This window comes from Podarcis cretensis (assembly GCF_951804945.1).
Source record: "Podarcis cretensis genome assembly, chromosome: 6".
In the NCBI taxonomy this organism is placed as follows: Eukaryota; Metazoa; Chordata; class Lepidosauria; order Squamata; family Lacertidae; genus Podarcis; species Podarcis cretensis.
In genome coordinates this window covers 50,242,170-50,263,347 of record NC_137175.1, presented here as the reverse complement: position 1 = coordinate 50,263,347, position 21,178 = coordinate 50,242,170, and the positions used below count along the sequence as shown (strand labels likewise).

The 21,178-nt window shown below is 42.5% G+C and overlaps 1 protein-coding gene and 1 long non-coding RNA gene across 3 annotated transcripts; one reads left to right on the top strand and one right to left on the bottom strand.

Annotated features, from left to right (window-relative positions):
• Positions 1 to 376: 376 nt before the first annotated feature.
• Positions 377 to 19,851, bottom strand: STRIP1 (striatin interacting protein 1). 2 transcript variants are annotated; one of them, XM_079980718.1, is made up of 21 exons: positions 19,570 to 19,851; positions 18,681 to 18,750; positions 17,496 to 17,570; positions 16,426 to 16,560; positions 14,432 to 14,552; positions 13,521 to 13,589; positions 12,046 to 12,152; positions 11,534 to 11,661; positions 9,422 to 9,604; positions 9,093 to 9,310; positions 8,676 to 8,741; positions 7,008 to 7,071; positions 6,768 to 6,839; positions 6,273 to 6,347; positions 5,897 to 5,994; positions 4,894 to 5,020; positions 4,684 to 4,784; positions 4,047 to 4,113; positions 3,817 to 3,921; positions 3,472 to 3,676; positions 377 to 2,615 (listed from the first exon to the last, which is right to left on the bottom strand). In XM_079980718.1, the coding sequence occupies exons 1-21, from the start codon at positions 19,834 to 19,836 to the stop codon at positions 2,368 to 2,370; spliced, it is 2,601 nt and encodes an 866-aa protein (XP_079836844.1). In that variant the 5' UTR covers positions 19,837 to 19,851; the 3' UTR covers positions 377 to 2,367. The 2 variants fall into 2 exon arrangements, with proteins under 2 accessions (XP_079836844.1, XP_079836845.1); XM_079980719.1 differs by having other exon boundaries at positions 13,521 to 13,583.
• On the top strand, positions 4,432 to 8,713 carry LOC307218467. Its single transcript, XR_013839986.1, has 2 exons — positions 4,432 to 4,468; positions 8,572 to 8,713. It is a non-coding gene; the product is annotated as an uncharacterized lncRNA (long non-coding RNA).
• Positions 19,852 to 21,178: the final 1,327 nt, after the last annotated feature.

Genomic DNA, 21,178 nt, shown 5'->3' with positions numbered 1-21,178 from the left:
ACCATGCAACCAGGCCTCCCCCAAATACTCCCAATTCAACCTAGGAAGGCTAATCAGGTCTTCGCCCCCATGTCTCCAGTTCTATCTCCCATTATGGTATAGAGGAATTGAGATAGCTGAGGTGTAAGCCAAGAGACAGGTTGACTGAACCCAGGGAAGAAGAGTTATTTATCTGCTGCATCTGTCAAGAGGCAACATCCACCCAGGTGCTAATTTTGCCACCAGGCTCTATGAAGTCTGTGAGTAGGAGGGCAAAGCCAGAAAGATGCTGTACTCACCCATTGAAGTCCCCAATTTCCAGTGAGCAGAAATTGTCTGGATTTCTTTCCAGGAGATACGTACAGATCTCAGGATTCATACACAAAAGTAGCCACTGTAAGTTGATAGGCATTTTGTTGTTTTTAATGCTTGTTCATTCTTTTATGCGACCATGTGCTTCTGTTGCATGATCATGTCACCATCACACTGTTAACAATGCAGAGATGGGGAGGGGGGAGCCCTACGGTCTCAGTATGTTACACTTTGAAGAAGCTTGGAGCCCCATCTGTAGCTATGTTACAATTAGTGAGCAAATGTCTGCCTGGTGACATTTGCTCAAAACAAATGAATTGGCTTTGCTAAAACTTGATTCTTATTCTACGCTGACACTGTGTCTTGGTCCCTGCTGCTGTCTGCCTGAGAGACACTCTGTAACCTCAGTGATGAAAGTTAAACAGCTGGGAGTGTTTGGGGACAAGTAATCGAGGCTCAATGTGGAGTGCTGGAGCAGTCCCACCCACTCCCACAGTAGCATTTTAATGGCACTCCAGACCTAAACATATTTACTCAGGAGGCCTGTTCAATGGGGCTCTCTTCCAAATATGTTAGCATTGTAGCCTGAGCATATAATCAGACTACAAAGCACAAACAAACAAATAGGAAAATGCATTCTAAGGTATTGCACCTGGTGATGACCTACTGTACTTGCCTGTTCCTGAATGTTTATAAATACAACAGGCTACACTTAGATTTGGTTGTGAGTCTTCTCAGAGCAGATGCCATCTCCTAGGGAAGTGAAAGCACCTACTTTAGTGTCAGGTCCACTTATCTACTTAAAGTAAATGCCTTTACTTCTACCACATTCACAGTCCTGGTTTGCAGGAACCCAGAGACTAGGTTCATACAAAACATCATTGGAAGTGGCAGACGTTTGTCTGGACTGACAGTACTATTCCAGATGGCTGTGGGTGTGACTTGCAGTGGGAAAGTCCAGACACAGGCTTGCCACTTCATCTTCTGTTTATGAGAACTAGACTGGGATGGAGCATCAAGGTAGGATGAGTTACTTGCCTGGGTCACCAACATCCAGACTGAGGAGACTAGGATTATGCGACATTTAACCAAGAAGCGCAGGCACAAACAAGGTGCCCTGGCAAGGGGTCAAATTAAGTAAACTACATTGGCATGCACATCTGTGCAGCAAAGCTATTCAAAAATTGAGGCTTTCAAGCAAACGAAGGAGGAAAGAATGGCACATTGATGGAAACAGAAAAATGTCAAGAGTTTTTCTTTCCCTGGTGAAGCCTTCAAAACAGAAGACTGCTCAATGGAAAGAAATAGATATTAATATTCAATTATACTGGGACATGATCAGCAGTTGTTTAGATGTTTGGTGCCACTACAGGAACAAAAGAAGGTAACATCCCTGATCCAGTTAAATTGCCTTCCCTGTGAAGGGCCACCAGATGAGAGTGGAAGCAGCTGCTATGAACACATCCTATTCCCTGCTCCCGATCCTCTCAATTATACAAGGTCCCTACATGCACTAGATGGGACTCCAGATAGCTCCTTTTCCTATTAGTATGAACAACTGTATGCACCACCTATCTTTTCTCCTTTCATTCACACCACCATGATACTGTTTTCCATCCTAGCAGCTAACAGAGAAAGGGTTCTGTCCTTTTGGGATAAGAATGGGGGCATAGCAGAAAAAAGCTGCCATACTACTTTTGGAACAGAACAGCTGGCCAATGTCAAAGGACAGAAGCCCAACAAGGATCACGTGAATAGCAATCAAAGCTGACACTGGTATTTTGCTCAGCGTTTTTCAATTGATCTGAGCCTCAAAGTGAACTACTCTGAATCCATTTAGCACCTTCTAAACCAATCAGTAATTGAAGCAGCCCAAAAGATGTAGGAAAGCCATATTTGCTAGGACCTTGAGAGCAGTATAAATCCATGCCGCCATCTGGAGGAGAAGGAAAGAACTGCAGATTACAAGCCATATGAAAAACCAGTTTTATCTCTTCTCTCTGTGCCCGGTTGACCAAAGAGAAGCTGCCTTGTCCTTGGGCACACGTACTAGCTCCAATTCCCTCTTCTCAAACGTCATTGGAGCAATTCTTCCCAACAGATGGGTCTAGAAAAAACTTCCCTTTCCAGCCACAAGTCATAATTCATTTGGAAATCTTCAGGCAGTTCTACGCGCTGGCCCAGAACACTCTGCAAACAGTTATCCACAGGTAGAAAATCAGGATTGTTATGTGCCCGGTCGTAACGGCGAGAATTGAAACGCTCTATGCTGGCACGCAGAGCACACTCCTCAGCCTGGAAGTCCCAAGGACGGGCATCCAGATCTGCAAAAGTCATGAAGCAAACAATCAGCTAAAGGAGCAGAAGAGCTCCAGTCATACCCCCACAATGAAAACGCCATACAATGTTATACAGGCAGTCCAGCATTATGTCATCCCATTTGGCAGATCTTTAAGAAATACAACTTCTAGGGATGAGATGCAAAGGGACTTCCCAGCAGACACAGACATCAATAATATCTCACATTTCTATTCTAACCTTCTATGAAGAAGTATGGAGTGACTCTATCTTGTCCTTTATGGTCACTCTAGTACAATGGAACCTCGGTTTTCGAACGTAATCCGTTTCAGAAGACTGTTTGACTTCCAAAATGTTCAAAAACTGAATATCAATGGGCGGTCAGCAAAATCCATTGAAAAAATGGAAAAACATGCAGCAGAAAGCAGTTCAACTTCCAAGGTGCATTTGAAAACAGAATCAATCACTTCCAGGTTTTCTGTGTTTGTGTTCCAAATCATTCAGCTTCCAAGATGCTCAAAAACTGAGGTTCCACTGTAGAAAATAGGTTTAAGGCTGAGACCCAGTGACTTGTCCAAGACTACACTGTATGGTTCATAGCAAGGACCTGAACATGTATTTATGAGGTCCAAGTTCAACACTATAGTTACTGTACCACACTGTCTAACAAGCAACATCAATTTAGAGGTGGGGAAGCACATTCCTCAGCTTGCTCTGTTTAGGATAAGCGGAGCCATCACCATGCGCTCCTAGCAATTTCTGATGGGATCTGTTAACAGGAAGGCAGATGGGTGAGTTAAGGGAACTGGCTTGGCATAGCAGTTAAAGGCTTATGAAAGACTTGGAGTGGGTGGAAAGAGGAGAGACAGATCCAGGACATACCATTGCCATAAGCCCAGTCATCATTGAGCCGGTGCCGCACTTTCTGGTAGATTGCTGACATGGTCTTCATGTTGCTCTTCCTCCACTGTCGCCCCAAATACTTGGTCTGCACTTTGAGAAGCTTCAAAACGTAAAGCTGCATCATGGCTTGCTTCACTTTGAGGGCTCGTTTCAGAATGGGTGCAGACTTGAATACCACCAACATCTGAGAAAGCAAAGGAACACTCTCAGTTTTCTAAGACTTCACCTGTGCCTTGGTCACCATCCATTTGCTTAAGGCCAAAAGGATGGTACATGCTCAATAAAGCCTTCACAGCACTATGAAGAGGAGGCCCTTCTACTCACCATAGTCCTTGAGTGCTTCCACTTTGTTAATTTATTCAGTATCCTAAGTAGATTAATGCAGGAAAACAGGTTTCGCCAGCAAAACTGATTGTTGTCTCCAGCTTCCTATAGGAAAAAAAGCAAAACAAAGGAAATATTACCAAGTAAGGAAAGTGAGAAATTGCCCCTTATTGACAATGCCATCTCCATCCCTCAGCTATATATGTTTCTGTCCAGGTAGTTTAGCTCACCAGACTCTCTGCAGTCAGCTCAGGCAGCTCATGCACCACACAGTATGGGTAATCCAAAACAGAGATGCTAAAAAACACAAAACACCCCAAATGGATCAGAATGGATGACCTATCTAGTCAAATATACCGTGTCCAAAATGGTTGCCCCTGCCAGGTTCAAACATATGAGAAAAATGATTGTGACATCATCTCCACCTGCTGCTATTCAGTTGGCAACGACCAAGAGGCTTCATGCATGCACATCTTTCCATATCTGCCTATCCCAGATACTTACCTACTGCCAAGAAAAATAAGCAGATCAACCAACTGCTTAGTAATGTTTAAGTCCACTAGGGCAATGGTGTCTGTTGAGTTCAGTAACACTCATTGCCATGGGATCTACATGAAGTACATTTTAAAGCTATCCATTTAACAGACAAGTAGTAGTGTTGGTGGAGATGAATGATTTCTCAGCAGGTTTTTGTTTATCAGTGGGATGAAACATCTTCCTTTCTGCCAGTTAAAATTGTGGAGGATAACTAGTTATTCTTAGATATCCCATCCGGATACCATCTAGGTGTCCCACTGCAAAGATAGTGTGTCACATTTCCTGTCATAGCATTTTGGGATACAGGTGTGCTAGAGATATTCCACCTACCTGTTCTTGGCAGTGATATATGACATGATGTTTTGATTGAAGAATTTCAGTATAAGGGGGATGCAGTTGGCAAACACTAGGTGCTGGGCCATGTATTCGAACTGGAGCAGGAAACAGATGTGATAAGAATGGTTAGCCAAGCAAATTCCAGATTCACTTCAATCTCTCTTCCAATTCCAATGCTGATTGCTCATGCCATTTCATGCTTACCTGATAGACATGGTTTAGCTTAAAATGCTTAAGCAGTAGAAGCAGAACAGCAGAAATGGCCTTTACAATTATTTCTTTGTGCCTATTCACATCAACGCCTAGTTTCATACTCTGCAACACAGTTGTTCTGGAAGGCAAAGCAGCAGTATTAGCTTCGACGGCCTGTGATGGTGACTGTGGTAGGGCAGATCTGTCTGTGCTTAATGCTATTATTTATATTTTAGGGCAATTCTCCTTTAAGTAGCACTTTATGGTCTCTCTTTTCTATAGGCCAGTGAAGAAGGTTGCTTTAATTTTAGTTAATATATGGGTGATCAAGGAAGAGATGGCAACTCCTCAATACTTTTCTCCAAGCCCTTCCTGACTCTGTTTAATATGTCAATAAAATGAAGAATTCAACAAGCTGTGTGGCTCCATTTGCCAACATAAGCACTTCAGGGTGTACTGTGCAGAACAAAAGTTTAAAAGAAAAAAGTACTGCCTTGAACCCATGTATGCTATGTGGCAGAACCTATTTACCTTATGAAATCTTTGTTGCTCCAGACATGGAGATGTACTGTGCATGTATTAATGACACATTCAAATTCAGGAAAAAAAGGTCTTCTATTGAAGCACGAGCATCACCACTTAAGCTGCCTTGAAGCTTCTCAAGAGATTGCTAACTTAACATCCCTCTCCATACTTAAGGGGCCTGCTATTTCTAAGAAGACCCATTTTAAAACAGCTTTCCAGGTTCAGTCTAAACACTTCTTTTCTCTGCTACCAGATCTCTTAATTCTAGGCTGCACACATCATTTTGCAAGGTTCAAGACAATCAAATGTTCCATCATATGAAAAGCATTTGAATTTTTTTAATAAAGAACAGCAGGAAAGGAATGTCTAAATATACAAATAAATGTCAGCCTGCCCACTTAACGCCCAACCACTGAATGTCAAGTAAACATCCATTCATTGCCTTTGCCCTTCATTCACCATATGCTTTCCCTCTAAGAATAAGACTCACGGCATCTCCTCTGGCAAAACATCTGCTAGGATGTTAATGGAATCGGTCTTGGCCTTGGAGGTGGGTGCTGCAGCCAGCAGGATCTTCAGCAAGGCAATCTGTGGGTGAAAGTTGAGTGAAGCAAAGAAGGCTTTCAGAAGTGCCAAAGAACAGGAAAGAGGAGAAGGAAACTCAAAAACACAGATAATGGGAAGAGATGAACATGAAACATCGAAAGAAATAGCTTGTCACATACTGGCAAGCAAAGAAGATATATATCAGAATGGGAGTTTGCATAAGCCAGCAGTGAAATGCAAACCGAGTCTAGAGTTTAAGAAATGGGAAAAGGGTGTGCTGAAGCTTTGGGAATGAACATTAGGAGGAAACGGTAACTCACCATGTACTGTGGCAGGCTAGGAAGTAGACCCTGGTACAAGATTTCTGCAGGAACTTGTTCAACCTCCTCTTCCCCCTTTATTAACACAAGGAGATAATAGCATCATTCATTCCAACCTCAAGTGCATGCTAAGTTAGTCGGAATATTAAGAGCATTCATCCAGAAACTCAGCAAAACTTTCCTTAATAAAGAACTCCTTCCAGAGGCAGCTGCACAGCATCATACCACATAAGGGTTGGATCCTAAGTCTCTCTTTCCAATAAGAGTGTCTTCATGGGCAGAGTTCTCATGATCCAAAGCCAATAATCTGATTTGCAGGTTAGGAATCAGGAGGGATCAACTCTTTGACCAACTCACAGCATATGCAGATAGCAAAGATCAGCCAAATGTCCAGTTCCAAATTAGAGATTCACACTTTTCTCCTTCCACTTCTTCATGCACATGCTTTCTAAACCACGTCTTCCCCCTTTTGAACATTTGCCCTATGATACTTACCCCTGACAAGGGAGAACGCAGATACTCTTCTTCCATTTGTACTTGAATCTCAGCAATAGATGTATATTTGTGCTATAAAGAGACCGGGCAGAGAAAGTTAACCTCATCATCTTGGCAGCACCATAAATTCAAGCACTTTTCCTGCTTAGGATATATTTCCTAGCCTGGACAAGCAGTAACCAATTAGATGAGATGTCTTCTACACATGCAAATTAAGAAGTTCACCCAGTGAGTACTCACCAACTTAAGTGTTTTGATGCTCTCATGAATGGGTCTAGGCAGCCCCACGACTGTGTTAGTGTCACTAGAGGGGGTGAAAGCAAAACCAGTCAGCCAGTAAATATCATAAGTGATACAAATGAGCTATTTTGGTAAAATTGTGAACAGAAAGCTAGTCAGTCTGATTAAGGGATTTCACTCTTCTCTCTGTAATGCTGTCAAACAGCACCTTTTTATTTTATGTTTTTATTAAATTTCTATACCACCCGTCATCTGAGGATCACAGGGCAGCTTACAATACCTGCTAGGCATGTCCTGATAAATTGTCTAAGAAAAAAATCTCTTTCATTTGTGCAAGAGCTTCCTGCTCCTATTGAGCCAATAAAAATTGTTCATTAGTAAGTTCAGATATGATTCTCTCAGGCTACTAGCAACCTGAAAAACAGGAATGCTTGGAAATTATAGGAACCTTCCTCTCAACTTTAAAATATAAAAGCATGCTAGATTTTTAAGAATGTTCACTTTGTGTAATTAGTTATGCATCAGGAACAGAACCTGAAATAAATAGGAGGATCTAATTGGATTTATCTAAAACGTAAGATTTGTTTTCCTATTAAAATGAAGCACTAATACATAATAAAGAAAGAATTATTATTTCTTAGACTTGGAAAAAGTTTGGTTATCTGGATTCAATCTGTAGTTCATATGTACCTTCTGCAATATGGTTTTGTGACTTAGTGTAGCAGGTTTTCACCATTCCTATTAAGCTTTTAGTTGTACCAGCCGAAAGCCTGGAAAATGTCTGTTACCACTTGATGTGCTAATTTATTTAGCAACTCTACACATGGTGGGTGTCCTAAGTCCTTTCCTGGTCCTATTCTTCATCTGTCCATAGCAATATTGCGTGTGTGTTTGTGTATACCAGCACACTTTATTTTTGTTGTTTAAGTATTTTAGTCCTTTTGGTTACTCAAATTACAGCACAATACAGTGGTGCCTCGCAAGACAAAAATAATCCGTTCCGCGAGTCTCTTCGTCTAGCGGTTTTTTCGTCTTGCGAAGCATCCCTATTAGTGGCTTAGCGGCTATTAGTGGCTTAGCGGCTTAGCAGCTATTAGCGGCTTAGAAAAAGGGGGGGGGGAGGGAAAAAACTCGCAAGACTCGCAAGACATTTTCGTCTTGTGAAGCAAGCCCATAGGGAAATTCGTCTTGCGAAGTGCCTCGAAAAACGGAAAACCCTTTCGTCTAGCGGGTTTTTCGTCTTACGAGGCATTCGTCTTGCGGGGCACCACTGTACCATAAAACATTATAGCTGCATTTATAATTTTGAAATGCATGTATGATTGCATTACAGCTGCATTTATAGTTTTGCATTATAGCTGCATTTATAGTTTTGAGATGCATGTATGATTGCATGCACAGACCTCCTGAGATTTCAGGAGCTGACAAGATGGGCAGCAGAAACTCAGTGTCCGAACAGTATCACAGTAGTGGCTTAACACAGGATGAGAAACAATTATGTGAATGCTTAAAAAAAATAACAAAGCCTGAACAGCTTGATGTCTTTACTTTTTTCAGGAAAAAGTCTATGCTGCCAGTTACCCAACACATTAACTGCATAGTAAGAAGAGATCCCCTACAAACAAGCTAAGCACAAAAGGCAACAAATTTGGGGCTCCATTAACTCACCTTCCCAAGGTGTAGCCAATGAATTTGCTCCGACTTGATTCCAGAAACATCTCAATGTCTTTTTCTCTGAAGGAAAAAGAAGAGAATCAAATTCAGACAGAACTTTAGGGCTCCTCAAGATTATTGCATATTTCATTCACCACAAAGCCCTGGAGAGATGAATTTCCTTTCTATGCTAGACACACAAAAATGAGAATGGCTCTTCTGATCTCAAGCATCCTCAAAGACATCAAGGCTCCCAAACATCATCACAACGTCAATGAGAGAAGCCAGAGCACGTATTTCATTATAGTTATCACATTCAGTAATCTATTAGGCGCACTAACCAAGTAGTTGAGCACTGGTTTGAGGCTGAAGATGAGAGCCTTCCAGTTCTGGGATTTTCTTTAAATACAACAATCCTGTATAGGTGCTCACCTGACCTTGGGTGCCCAAGGCAAACCTTTTGGGCAAGTCAGTCGGTCAGTCGGTGGGTGCTGGATAGGAGGGGGCATCACTTCATCTCTTTCAAGAGGGAATGTCTCTCCCTCAAGACTATTGTCATCATCATTCTCCTCCTCTTCTTCCCGGGAGTCATCAGCTTTGTAGGGATCTCGCTCATTGAAGGCATCTAAGTTATCCTGTTTAATAAGAGCCTGGAAGAATACACACACAGCAAATGATGTTATAGCCTGCCTTCTCCTTAAGTTCAGTGTCTTCCTAAACAAAAGAAGATTACGTCCCACCCAGATTGTACCCTGACTTACCTTGTGCTCTCGACGACCCCGTTTTTGCTGCTGCTCAATCAAATCAGAAGCAGATGCTGGAGGGGAGGCAGCCCTCATGTTGCGAATCACTTTTATGCTATCCTCAGGAAGTGGGGGGAGCCCCAACATCTCCCTTTTCTCTGCTTTCATATCCTGGAGTTCCTCAAATCCTCCAAGGGTACACTACGGCAAGAGGATAATTGCAGGTCATTCACTTCCATTATCTTTTTGGTCACTCATAAATCCTTCAAAACCCAATTTGTTAAAGGTAAACCAAGACGGAGGATTTGCTGCAGTTATAGGAATGACCATCATTCTTCAAAGAACCATTTGTGTAAATGGGAAGGCATAGCAGAGACCAAAGAACATAGCATTTTAAACCTGTCTTTGTGCTCATATGACACATTTTCACAGCTAACTTTCAAACAAATGAAGCTAAAGACAATCGCACATGAAGCTGAGAGCTCCACATTCCTAGCAAACACACATACGGTGGTATCTCGGCTTTTGAACATCTCCGTTGATGAACATTTTGGTTTTCCAACATGCCTTGGAAGTCGAACATGCCATGCGGCTTCTGCTGAGTGCAAGATCCTGAGGCCTAGCTGTTGGCTATTGAGTTTTCGATTTTTGAACGTTTCAGAACTCGAACGGTCTTCTGGAATGGATTACATTCACAAACCAAGGTACCACTGTATTTAACATATCCTTCTCTTTCTTCAAGAAGTTCAGAGGGGCTTACATGCGACTTCCGGGCAGTTCTCATCCACTCACTGACAGGGAAAGACCACCTTAGGTTAAACAGTAGCATATGATACCTGTCTGTGGTATCTGTACTATTATGCTCTTTACTCGGCAGACCAAACAGCCAGAGAAACACCAAGAACTCTGGAAAAGCCAGGTAGGCCAGGTGTGTTTAGCTGAGTGGCAGCTGGACCACATTGTACTGATCAGAGAAGTAGGTCCTTTGAAAACTAGCAACAACATTGCACTTTATTGATTTCATGATCATTTAGTCTTAAACAGCTGAAAAATATGTCCTTATCATCCACAAATGGATTATATTATAGCATCCTAGTTGTAGCACCACCGTCTTTAAACTATACATTTCAGCAGTTCAAAAAGAAAAAGAAAAAGCAAGCCAAATGTATGCAGTACGAGTTTCATTATGTCACCAACTAAAATAACTTCTTTTATTTCTGTGCTCTTTTTAAAAAGATTATGCATTAGTGCACTGCAAGTCCCTTTATTAACTAACCTGGGATACTTTTTCTAGTCAATATCCAGAAATCGTTTATTTAAATATGAAAAATTAAAACATTTTGGTGTGGTGGGATAACATTTCATAATTAAATAAAATTATGGACTGCCTGGTTTTCAAATTTAGGCCAGCAAGTGTGCTTCTTTGTCAATCCTAGGATTCCCATGTAAACTGAACCTCTTCCTAAGATACTTTAGTTAGCAAGAAAATATTCATCTCTTTCTTCCGAGTTTCAAAATATCTATAAATTTGTTAATTTAAACAAAACAACCCAGAAGCCTCATTTCACATTAATAATGATTTTCCTTCCAATGTGTCAATGGCAGCTTGATTTGCTCAGGCTTGGATCCATGATGCCATCTGTTATTTTCAAGCAATCGAAAAGCCCTGAGGATAGCCAGACTCAGCTAGCAGCCAGCATAAGAAACCAGCAGCACTGCTACAGGGATGTGCCAAATGGCATTATCAGGACATATATGAAAGGAGTTGAATAAGCCCAACAAATTACAGAGCAGCTCTCCTGTGTGTCTGTTTTGTCAACAGTGATGGAAAAGATCAGCAAGGGATTTTTTTCCCAAGTCACTATCTAAGATCCTGCTTCAACCCAGCACTGTTCATGGTTAGCTACAATAGAGCTTTTAATAATAAAAAGGACTCCGGACCTATGCACATCCTACAGCTTAAATGCTAAGCATGCTTGTCTCTGAACTGATCTCAGTCAAGAAATTAAAACAGCAGCACCACATCACTTTGTATAATCCTGGTTATATCCCAAGGGGACAGAGTTTTTAGTTACAGCAAAAGAAGCAATCTGTTAAAAGACCAATTATTCATAGGCAACAACCTCTTACCAGGACAGTCTTCCAGAGCAACAGCAACACCTTCTTCATAGGGAAGTGTGGGGCATGGCCACTGCAAAATTTGGTCACCATTCCAAAGAGCATCACAGAAAATGGTTCATTGTTATACAGAGGTGCCCCTGAAAGGCAATACATTGGCGATGGCCTTGTTACATGCAGATGCCTCAGTTCTAGCTGTATATATTCCAACCCCATCAGCTGTATATATTCCAACCCCATCCTCTGCCGTCAATTCACTAGTAGGTCCAACATAACAGCCGTTATATTGTCCATAACCACTGTATTTCTTCTGGTCTATGTATACACTGTCCCTGCTTCAGTTTAGTTCTAAACATCCTGCCCATTTAGCTCAAATGAAAAAAGACACCTTTCTACACCTGGCTAGGCAGTTTTTCTTGCAACAAAGTAATTGCACCTTACTGGCTTACTGATACCTACTTCAAATCAAGAGACTTATAAAACAGCCTTAACAAACACAAAATGGGCAGCAACAGAATCCTTACCTAGTTCTGCTCTAAAGGTCTGTCTCATGGTCTTCCACTCAGGCTTGTCTCCTTCACATTCCTGACGGACAGTCTCTATGATAAGGTACATAATATTCAGCAGCACCCTGCAAAAATGGATTGCAAAGACCAAGCAGGTTAGAAAGGCAAACTCTGACAATATGGCTCAGCTTATTCAAAACTGCAGGAGTAGGAGAGAGGGGGCTAGACTAGCAAAGTGTGCACAAGTGATCCCCCCCCCCCCCCGGCTTCATCAGAAGTAGCAACATTATATGCTTGGCACAACAAGAAGATGACAAGTTTTACTGAAAGAAGCCAGCATTTTCCTCCTGCTCCCAGTCTATATTGCCAAGGTGACTGTTGCTTAGCAACCTGTATTTCTAAAAAAAAAATGTACTCATTCTAGTGGGTGTATCTTTACATAAACCACAAGCATCTCCTGGAAGAACTCGCCATTTTCCAGCTATAGAGGTTTCACTACAGATGAGGTGATTATACTGTGCACCGCCACTAGCACACAGTGTTAGCTAGTACAGTGGTACCTCAGGTTAAGTACTTAATTCGTTCCGGAGGTCCGTTCTTAACCTGAAACTGTTCTTAACCTGACGCACCACTTTAGCTAATGGGGGCTCCTGCTGCCGCCGCGCCACCAGAGCACGATTTCTGTTGTCATCCTGAAGCAAAGTTCTTAACCTGAAGCACTATTTCTGGGTTAGCGGAGTCTGTAACCTGAAGCGTATGTAACCTGAAGCATATGTAACCCGAGGTACCACTGTACACAGTGTTTCTTCCTAACATACTCTATTCAAAGCTGTGTTGGGTTTGGTTACCTATCTTTTCATACACACACCCAAGTCCATTAGATCAATGCAGACAACTTAAGGCACAACAGTATGCTGCATCAAATCTATAAATCTCATTCTTGCACAAATGTCAGAGAAGAATTCAAGTAGATACTGAAAGCAGGGATGGGCAACCTCAGTCCTGAGGCCACATGCAGTTTCTCAGGCCTCTCTGTCAGGTACTCAAGTCTCTTCCTTAGCCATACCCCTCATCTGGCCTCTCCTTAAGTGTTTTGCCTAGCTGGAATATGTCCCTTGAACTCTGATCATGCTTCTTGCTTGCCTGGATGGAAGACAGAGGGATGTGTGTGAAGAAACTGCCTGGTATACAAAGGTATACAAATTCACATTAGTTGCTCTGCCCACTTTTTCCTCTGTCCTGTCCACTATTGGCATGTGACCCTCAGGCTGAAAAAATATTACCACGCCTGCTGGAAGGCTATGCTGTAGTTGCACTATATGGTGTAAAAGGTCCTTTCCACCTCTAAATGCCATGATTCAAAAAAACACAAGAGAATATGCAAATAGAGGAAAGGCTGCGGAGGAAAGGAAAGCAAAGCATTCTTTTAAACTCATGAGTCCTTCACAGGGAAATCTCATCACACCTGTGGCCTATATGCCAATATTCCTCACCTCAGATCGGTGCTGTCAGCCAGGGAGATGGCAGGCTTCCTCACAGCACTGCTGCAGGCAGCACTGTTGCTGAGAGAAAAGAAGCAACATCAACTTAGCTCTTGCTGCCTACAATCTGGGATCAAAGGCTTTTTTTACACATTAAGATTATAACATGAAAACAGCAGCGTACAGTTTGCATATCCTGTGGTCTTTCTCTGCAGCTAGGCACCACTCTGCACATGCTCTAATTCCTTTACATATCCAACAGCAGCTGCCCAAAACAGTTGCTATAAGATCTTACAAACTGGACTGAATTCAACTACGAGAGAAGCATCTGCTCCATAGAACCAAATTACTAGACATTCTATAACAACTTTGTGTTCCTTTTTTTTAGATAACTGAGTAGGAACATTTTTGATCCTACCGAGATCAAAGGAGTGGGCTAGAGAGGCATTCATCTGAGTCCAGTATATACTAATCTTTCTATTGATCCGTGTTTAGTTTTTAGCTGCAAGAACAACAACACCATCCTCAAAAGTAAGTGATTCTTGTTTGGCACTACAAAGTATTATAATATAGTATCATTAATAACATTATTACAATTATTGTAAATGAATAATTAAAAATCAAATTATTCTAGATTACTTGTTTTATTTCCATTACCAGAAAGATAGCATTTCTTAATCAGATACTGGAAAGGTAGGTGAAAAGAACTTGCAGTGTTACCCTACTGCCTTAATACTCCAGTCCTAAACTCTAGGGCTTTCTATGGAATCAGATAAAAATTGGATGAATACCAGAATGAATCTGGCATCTGATCATTCACAAGCTGTAAAAATATATACCCTGGTGGGGCAGATCATAACCAGGCTATCTAAACAGCCTACATTCCTCTCAGAGGCCCAACTCTGCAGCAACATGGAACTCACTCAATTTCCATGTTCAAAAGTTCCACCAAAGCATTGAATGTGCCAACTTCAAGCAGAAGGAAAATGTTGTATCGCATCCAGGACTGAACTTCAGCTTCAGAGCTGCACTCATCAAATGTGCCTGCAGCCACAAAAACAAAAATCATACCAATTTGCTCTCCATTTTACAGATAAAGCATGTTGTTGTTCTTCATAACTGATATGTTTTTCCTGATTCTTATGCCTAAGGGCAGAGAATTCACAAAATTAAAATAACACAAAAATTATAATACAGTACTATGAAAACAACCGGCTAGAATGTCAGCTTCCTGCAGCATCTGGAACCTGCTGCAGGACAGAGAACAAGAGTGTTACACAGTTATAAAATGAAACATGGCTTCCAGTGGGACTTGATGGCACTTGATCACACCAACATCTCAAGAGATAATCCCACCGAACAACCTCTGTTGCCTGAATATTTGGTGCAATGGAAATATGTCACTAATGCAATATCATGCATCTGTACTAATATGGAGACCATGCAAGCTCTGGACCACTGCCTGGACTTGGTGGTGGGCTGGATGAGGGCCAACAAACTGACTTTGAATCCTGGCAAGATGGAAGTGTTTTGGGTGGCAGGTTCTTAATAATTGGCCAACTCCCTACTTTGGATAGGGTTGTACTCCCACTTAAAGAGCAGGCTCATCCAGGAGTGCTCCCAGATCCATAGTTGTCAGTAGAGGCCCAAGTGCTCTTAGTGGCCAGGAGTGCCTTCTACCGGTTTTGGCCAATACGACATCTATGGCCATTTCGGGACTAGGCCACTGTCACCCATGTGCTGGTAATCTGTAGGCTGAATTAATGCAATGTTTTCTATGCAGGGCAACCCTTGAAGTTAGTCCTGAAGCTGCAGGTAGTGCAAAATGAGATGGCTTGACTGCTCACTGTGGCAGGCTACTGCCACCATGTTACATAGCTGCTAAAAGAACTGCACTGGCTGCCAATTAGTTACTGGGCTAAGTTCAGGGTGTTGGTTTTGGTGCATAAAGCCCTATACAGCTTGGGACCAGGATACCTGAAAGATCGTCTTGCCCCTTATTTACCCAACAAATAACTGCTCTGTAGGTGAGGGCCTCATGCAGATAACTAACTGAGCATGGGGGTCAGTCCATTCTGCAAAATATAGGAATCAGATCTTTTGTGATGTGGCACCCACTCTTTGGAATTCCCTCCCATTAAATATTACACAGGGACCACCTCTGTTGTCTTTTTGGCACCTTCTTCTTTCAACAAGCCTTTTACAGGTTGCATTTCAATTGGAATTGCTTTTAAATGTTTAAACTGTTTCATTATTTGTGCGCTTGCTGTCCTGGGCTCCTTTGAGTGGAAGGGTGGGATATAACTTTGATGATGATAATAATAGCAACTACTCAGATTAATTATATCTACATATGTGATAGTCAATTACAAACTGCTGCCTCTGTCAGCTCTGATGTTCAGGCACACTATGAGCAAAGATGGACAACCATCTTGGTTTACTATGAAAAGTGACTGTAAGTCTAGATTCTAGCCCCAAACAACTAAAAATAAAAATGAAACTGAGTAAGGGTGGTATCCAACTAAATAGATCTGCTAGTGCAAGGATTTTTGCTTGTACAACAGAAGTTCTCCATCCTCTCCTCTCCTTGCATACCTCCTAAATCTGTTCTGGGTTTCTCCTCAACTCTCTGGAACAGATTTGGCACACATATTTGGCAGAGAGGGAGGAGGTTTCATTGTGCAAGTGGAAATCTCTGCACTAGTGGATCTATTTAGTAGGATACTGCTCTCAGTCATTTATGCAATAAAGGTAGTAACAAACAAATTTCCATCATCTCTGTTCTTTCTTTCTTTTTCAAAAAACAGGCTTGGTTTCACTCAAGTACCATGTTAATAAATATTCCATGAAGACATTACACAGCAACTAGCAAACATTTCATAACTGAGAATTTCCTCTGGCAGTAATAAAGGTATACCTTGTGCAACATAGAGGATGGCTCGGGCTACCCTCAGTCTTTTCTCCCGAGCAGTGACTTCAAGGCCATCAAGAAGCCTCATGGCATGGGTACGATGTTGATCGGTGTCCAACTCTGTCCATTTTTTATCCAGCACTGTAAAGTCAAACAGTTTGATATAAGGCTGCTTTCTGAAACTACAAAACAGACCCTCAAAGATCAGGGAGCTTTAGCCTCACAAGTCACAGGGCAACTTTGCTTTAGAAGAGTCTGGGAGGTCAGGCTGAATTCATAAGAACCCAAAAGCCCTTACAATTCTTATGAGTTAAAAGCTGTGGTAAGCACCCTTCAGACTGGCACACTAGAACATTCAGAAAATTCATAAATAAGGATCCTATGCTATGATATCAGGCCCTCTCATTTACCTTAAATACCTTCCATTGCTTCCAAAAACGCAAGATTTGCTTAAAATACAAACTATTAAATGGCTCAGGACCACAATACCAGACCCTGCAATCATCACCTGAGGCCCTTCTTTGTTTGCCTCCTCCATGAGAGGTCCAGGGTGGAAACATGAGAATGAACCTTTTCTGCAGTGGCTCTCCATTTGTGGAACGCTCTCCATGGAGAGGTTTGCCTGAAGCCTTCATTACATACCTTTAGGCACCAGATGAAAAGGTTTCTCTATAACCAGGGCTATGGCTGTTGAAACATTCTATACCTTTTTAAATGTGTCATTGGTTTGGAGGGGTGTTATTGGTTTGTTTGGGGGTTCTTTATTACCGTATGTATTTTGTGCCCACGTTTTGTATTTTTATGTTGTGAACCATCTTTGGATGAAGGGAGGTATACAAATTAATAATAATAATAATAATAATAATAATAATAATAATAATAGATTAAAATAAAAGCAAAGTTTCATGGAAAGATGTAAGAACATACTTGATTTAGCAATCAGTCCTTTGGTATTTTATTTCTATCACAAAGAGAAAGATCTTACATTTTGAGCACACAAAGACCAACTTCTAGAGCACACACAAAGCAATTCTACAAGACATTTTCACAGCAAAAAGACAATACATCACTCTTACCATGCAGTCTAAAATCTTCCTCAAAGCATTTTCTGTTGAGCTGGAATTCCGGACCTTCAGTGTAACTGTACAGTTCTGCCATGAGATAATAAATACACAAAACCAAGTTATATGTTATACAATACCTGAACACGGTTTAAAGCAACATGACTGGAGACAGCTATTTGTCATGACAAGTGGAAGAATGTTCATAACACAGTGTTAGAGAAGATGGCATTATTTGAAAATTGCTACCATGGGTGAGCTTTCTCAAGCTAAGCCCTGCCCCCGTAGGGTGGGAACCACACCAATGAGGCCTGCTCATAACTTTGCAAGGGAAGATCCTGGAGATGCAGGGAGAACTAAACTAATTGATGTAGATGTACCATGGTTAATACAAAACATGGTTTACAAACCTACTTCAGACTCATGACTTAACATAAGTAGTTTGCAGACAACCCTTAACCATGATGTAGGTATTCAGGTGTAAGCAACACTTAACTGTAGTTACAGAAACAAGCAATGGTTAAGCCTAATGGGTAGGATGCTGCATAGCGCTAAGGAAATTGTTCCATCAGTGAAAGGATTTCTGCTTGCCTGATGGAACCATCTTTCCTCTCCTCCCTCCCTGCACTGTTACTGGATATCTCTGAGTGAATTTGGGAAGGTGCAGGGGGCTCACAGTGGAGGTGGAAAAGCCCCACTGCTCTAGCAGTTGTCCTTGCACTGGGTTTTACAAGCGGAACATGATAGATGAATCTGGGCAATGAATCTGGACAATGTCTGCACATCTCTCCTATTGAAGTAAAATAGGAACACATAATATTGACTGAATATTCAAAAGTACATATGTATACTTAAAGCAAAATTTAAGACACACTATTTATTTATAGCAGAATTATTTTTTTATTTAGAACACCTCTAACTTGCTCTTCATTAAAAAATTATCCAAGGTGGGTCAGAAAATATAAACTGAGAGCTTTTATGTGGATATCACTTCCACTCGAAACAACTTTCCTCACACAGCGGTAATCACAAGATAAAACCTGAAAGCAACTAACAATGAATATAGGAAGCAGCAACTCAAACAAATCCATTGAATTTTCACATAGGCTTGATTTTTACTTTGTAGCAACATCCATTATAATAAAATGAAACTGTTTCAAAACAAAGCACAATATTAGAGTAAAGCAGTTCACAGTTTACCTGACAGCTCAGCAGCCCACTTGTCTGTGTCTGCATATTCAAACTCAAAATCGGGAGATTCCGAATAACCCTGGGTGAAGAGGACAGTTTAAAATAAAACTTAGGCTCAGCATGAAAGGGCTCTTGACTTTCCCCACGCAGCTTCACTGTTACTATGGTAACTTGCAGATGACTACGGCAATGCTCCTCTCCCTGAAACCTGCTTTGCCACATTGCTCGGCAACTTCGCACTTTTAAGGCTTGCCTGGAACTCAAGTTTCGCGGACTGCCGTGCAACCTGGACAAGATCTGTTCAGAGTTACAAAACCCACGGAACTTAACTCCCAAGTAAATGTGTACAGATAGGACTGCCGATTTATACTCTTCCGGGTTGTCACCCTACAGGCAACCCTTACTCGAGCGTAAGAGCCCCTGGGCACAGGGCAGCTTACTTGTGAGCAAGCTTCTGCGCTGCAAACACCTTTTAAAAAGGCAAAAGGATGGGGAGGGTTTTCCCAAAAGTTGCACTTTTTGCAGGAGGAGGAAGCAGCTGCCTTGTGACCATGGCAGGCTCCTCTTCGTGATGGGGATGGGAAAAAGCCTTTATTTGGGAAATGGCTTCGCGTGAGTAGAGGAGGGGAGGAAAGCCAAGGCTTGGGTGGAGACTAAACACTGCACGTCCACTGTCAGCGCAGGGACATCCCGACGCCCCCGCCCCGCCCTTCATCTCTATTTTTAAACCGCTGGTGACATGCAAGGCCCGACAGGTGAGGGAAGCCGGAGTCAGCCAGAGGAAGCCGCTCCCTCCCTCCCTCCCTCCTCCCGGCTCCTTGAGACTTCGGTAGGAAGCGGCGAGTGGGCGAGGACACGTCCTTCCCCCCACCCGGAGCCCCTCGCCGCCCCGCCTGACCTCCGAGTCCTTGCGCTGGTTGCGGTTGGGCTCTCGGCCCTTCACCCCCGGCGTCGCCGGCGCCGCCAGCCCGAGCCCCGCGCCCCGTTGCTTGTTGTTGACAATCAGCAAGCCCGGACCTCCGCCGCCGCCGCCGCCTGGCTCCATCTCGACGCGCCGGCAGCTCTCGCGCGAACTGGGCCGAGGCAGCGCTAGGTTCTCGCAGGAAGCGACGCCATCTTGAGCGTGGCGGATGGGCTTGGCTAAGATGAGAAGCTGGTGTTTCATGGAAACGACAGGAACAGATTGAGAATGGCCAGCGGATCAAAGGACTCTTGTGACCTGGCGCGGCAGCCATCTTGGTTGCGTCGCGTTATCCTCTTAAAGGCGGCGCTGCCTGAAAGCTGGCATTTCTCCGGTTTTTGTAAAGCCTGTGAAATGGTTCCCAAGGCGACGGAGGCTCGTTTGGCTATAGCCGGGAGCTGTCACGTAAAGTCCCGCAGACGGTGCAAGTGAAGCGCGCTTATGCTCTCAAATCGTCATCTCAAAAGCAGCAGCTTCATGATGGACAAGTGCACAACGGTGCAAGAAACACAGGCTGTACGCAGGGGCGGAGAGAAAAAATTGTGAACGCCGGAATCAAACGGCAGTGCAATACAGAAGGCACTTCCTGCAATTCACCGTCATTCGATTCCACTGTTCACATTTCCCCCACTTACGCATATATTCATGCCAACTGAGGACACTTCGTACATCTGACAGAAGAGACTCAAATAGAAAAGCTTAAGGCACAATAAATTCGTTATGTGCCACAAGACTCTCGTTGGAACTTGGCAAGCGCTCTGAAAATTACCGGTACGCATCTAAATAAAGGAAGGGCAAGAAAGAGAAACTGGACATTTCAAAAAGGGTCCCAGATGCACATCTGCCACACACTTTCTGGATCGCTCACTCCTACATGCACATGTTGGAAAAATCTATTACAGCAACTAGGGTTGCACTTGTGAAGCAGCTCAATAAGGATTTTACGATTATCCATGCATTCTATTTAAATAGAACAGTGTGCCTTTGAGATAGGGCTTAAAAGGCCTAATGTTTCTTAGTGCAGTCTTACAGTGCCTGACCAAATTTCTATGAATCCAAACGCATAGGTCATCAGTGCCTTTAATACTGCAATGCAGCACTGTATTTAAAGTTTCCATGGCAAGCCACTATTCAGTGTTAACAGTTTGCTGCATGTTTTTAACATCTGCCTGCTTACTACTTTAACAGCATCTTGAACTTGGAAAGAGGGAGACACTGTGGACATTCATTATTAACACTCTGCAAGCTGAGCCCTACATTCCAGCTCATGCTAGTATTTATTCATGTGCAGAAGAAAACCTACTTGAACACTATGTGGATCCTATCACTTTTACCTTTGGCTTGTTTAATCTTTTAATGAGCTGATTTTTAACAAACAAAAAAACCTGCAGTAGGGTAGTTGTAAGGACATTAATAAAAGTACTGTACAATCTTACCTTATCAAAAACATTGGCAAAAGTCACAAATGCTTGAAATAGACACTTGTGATAGCATCACTGGCATATCTGTGATGTAGCACTGGTGGGATGGCCTTTCACTTGCCTGC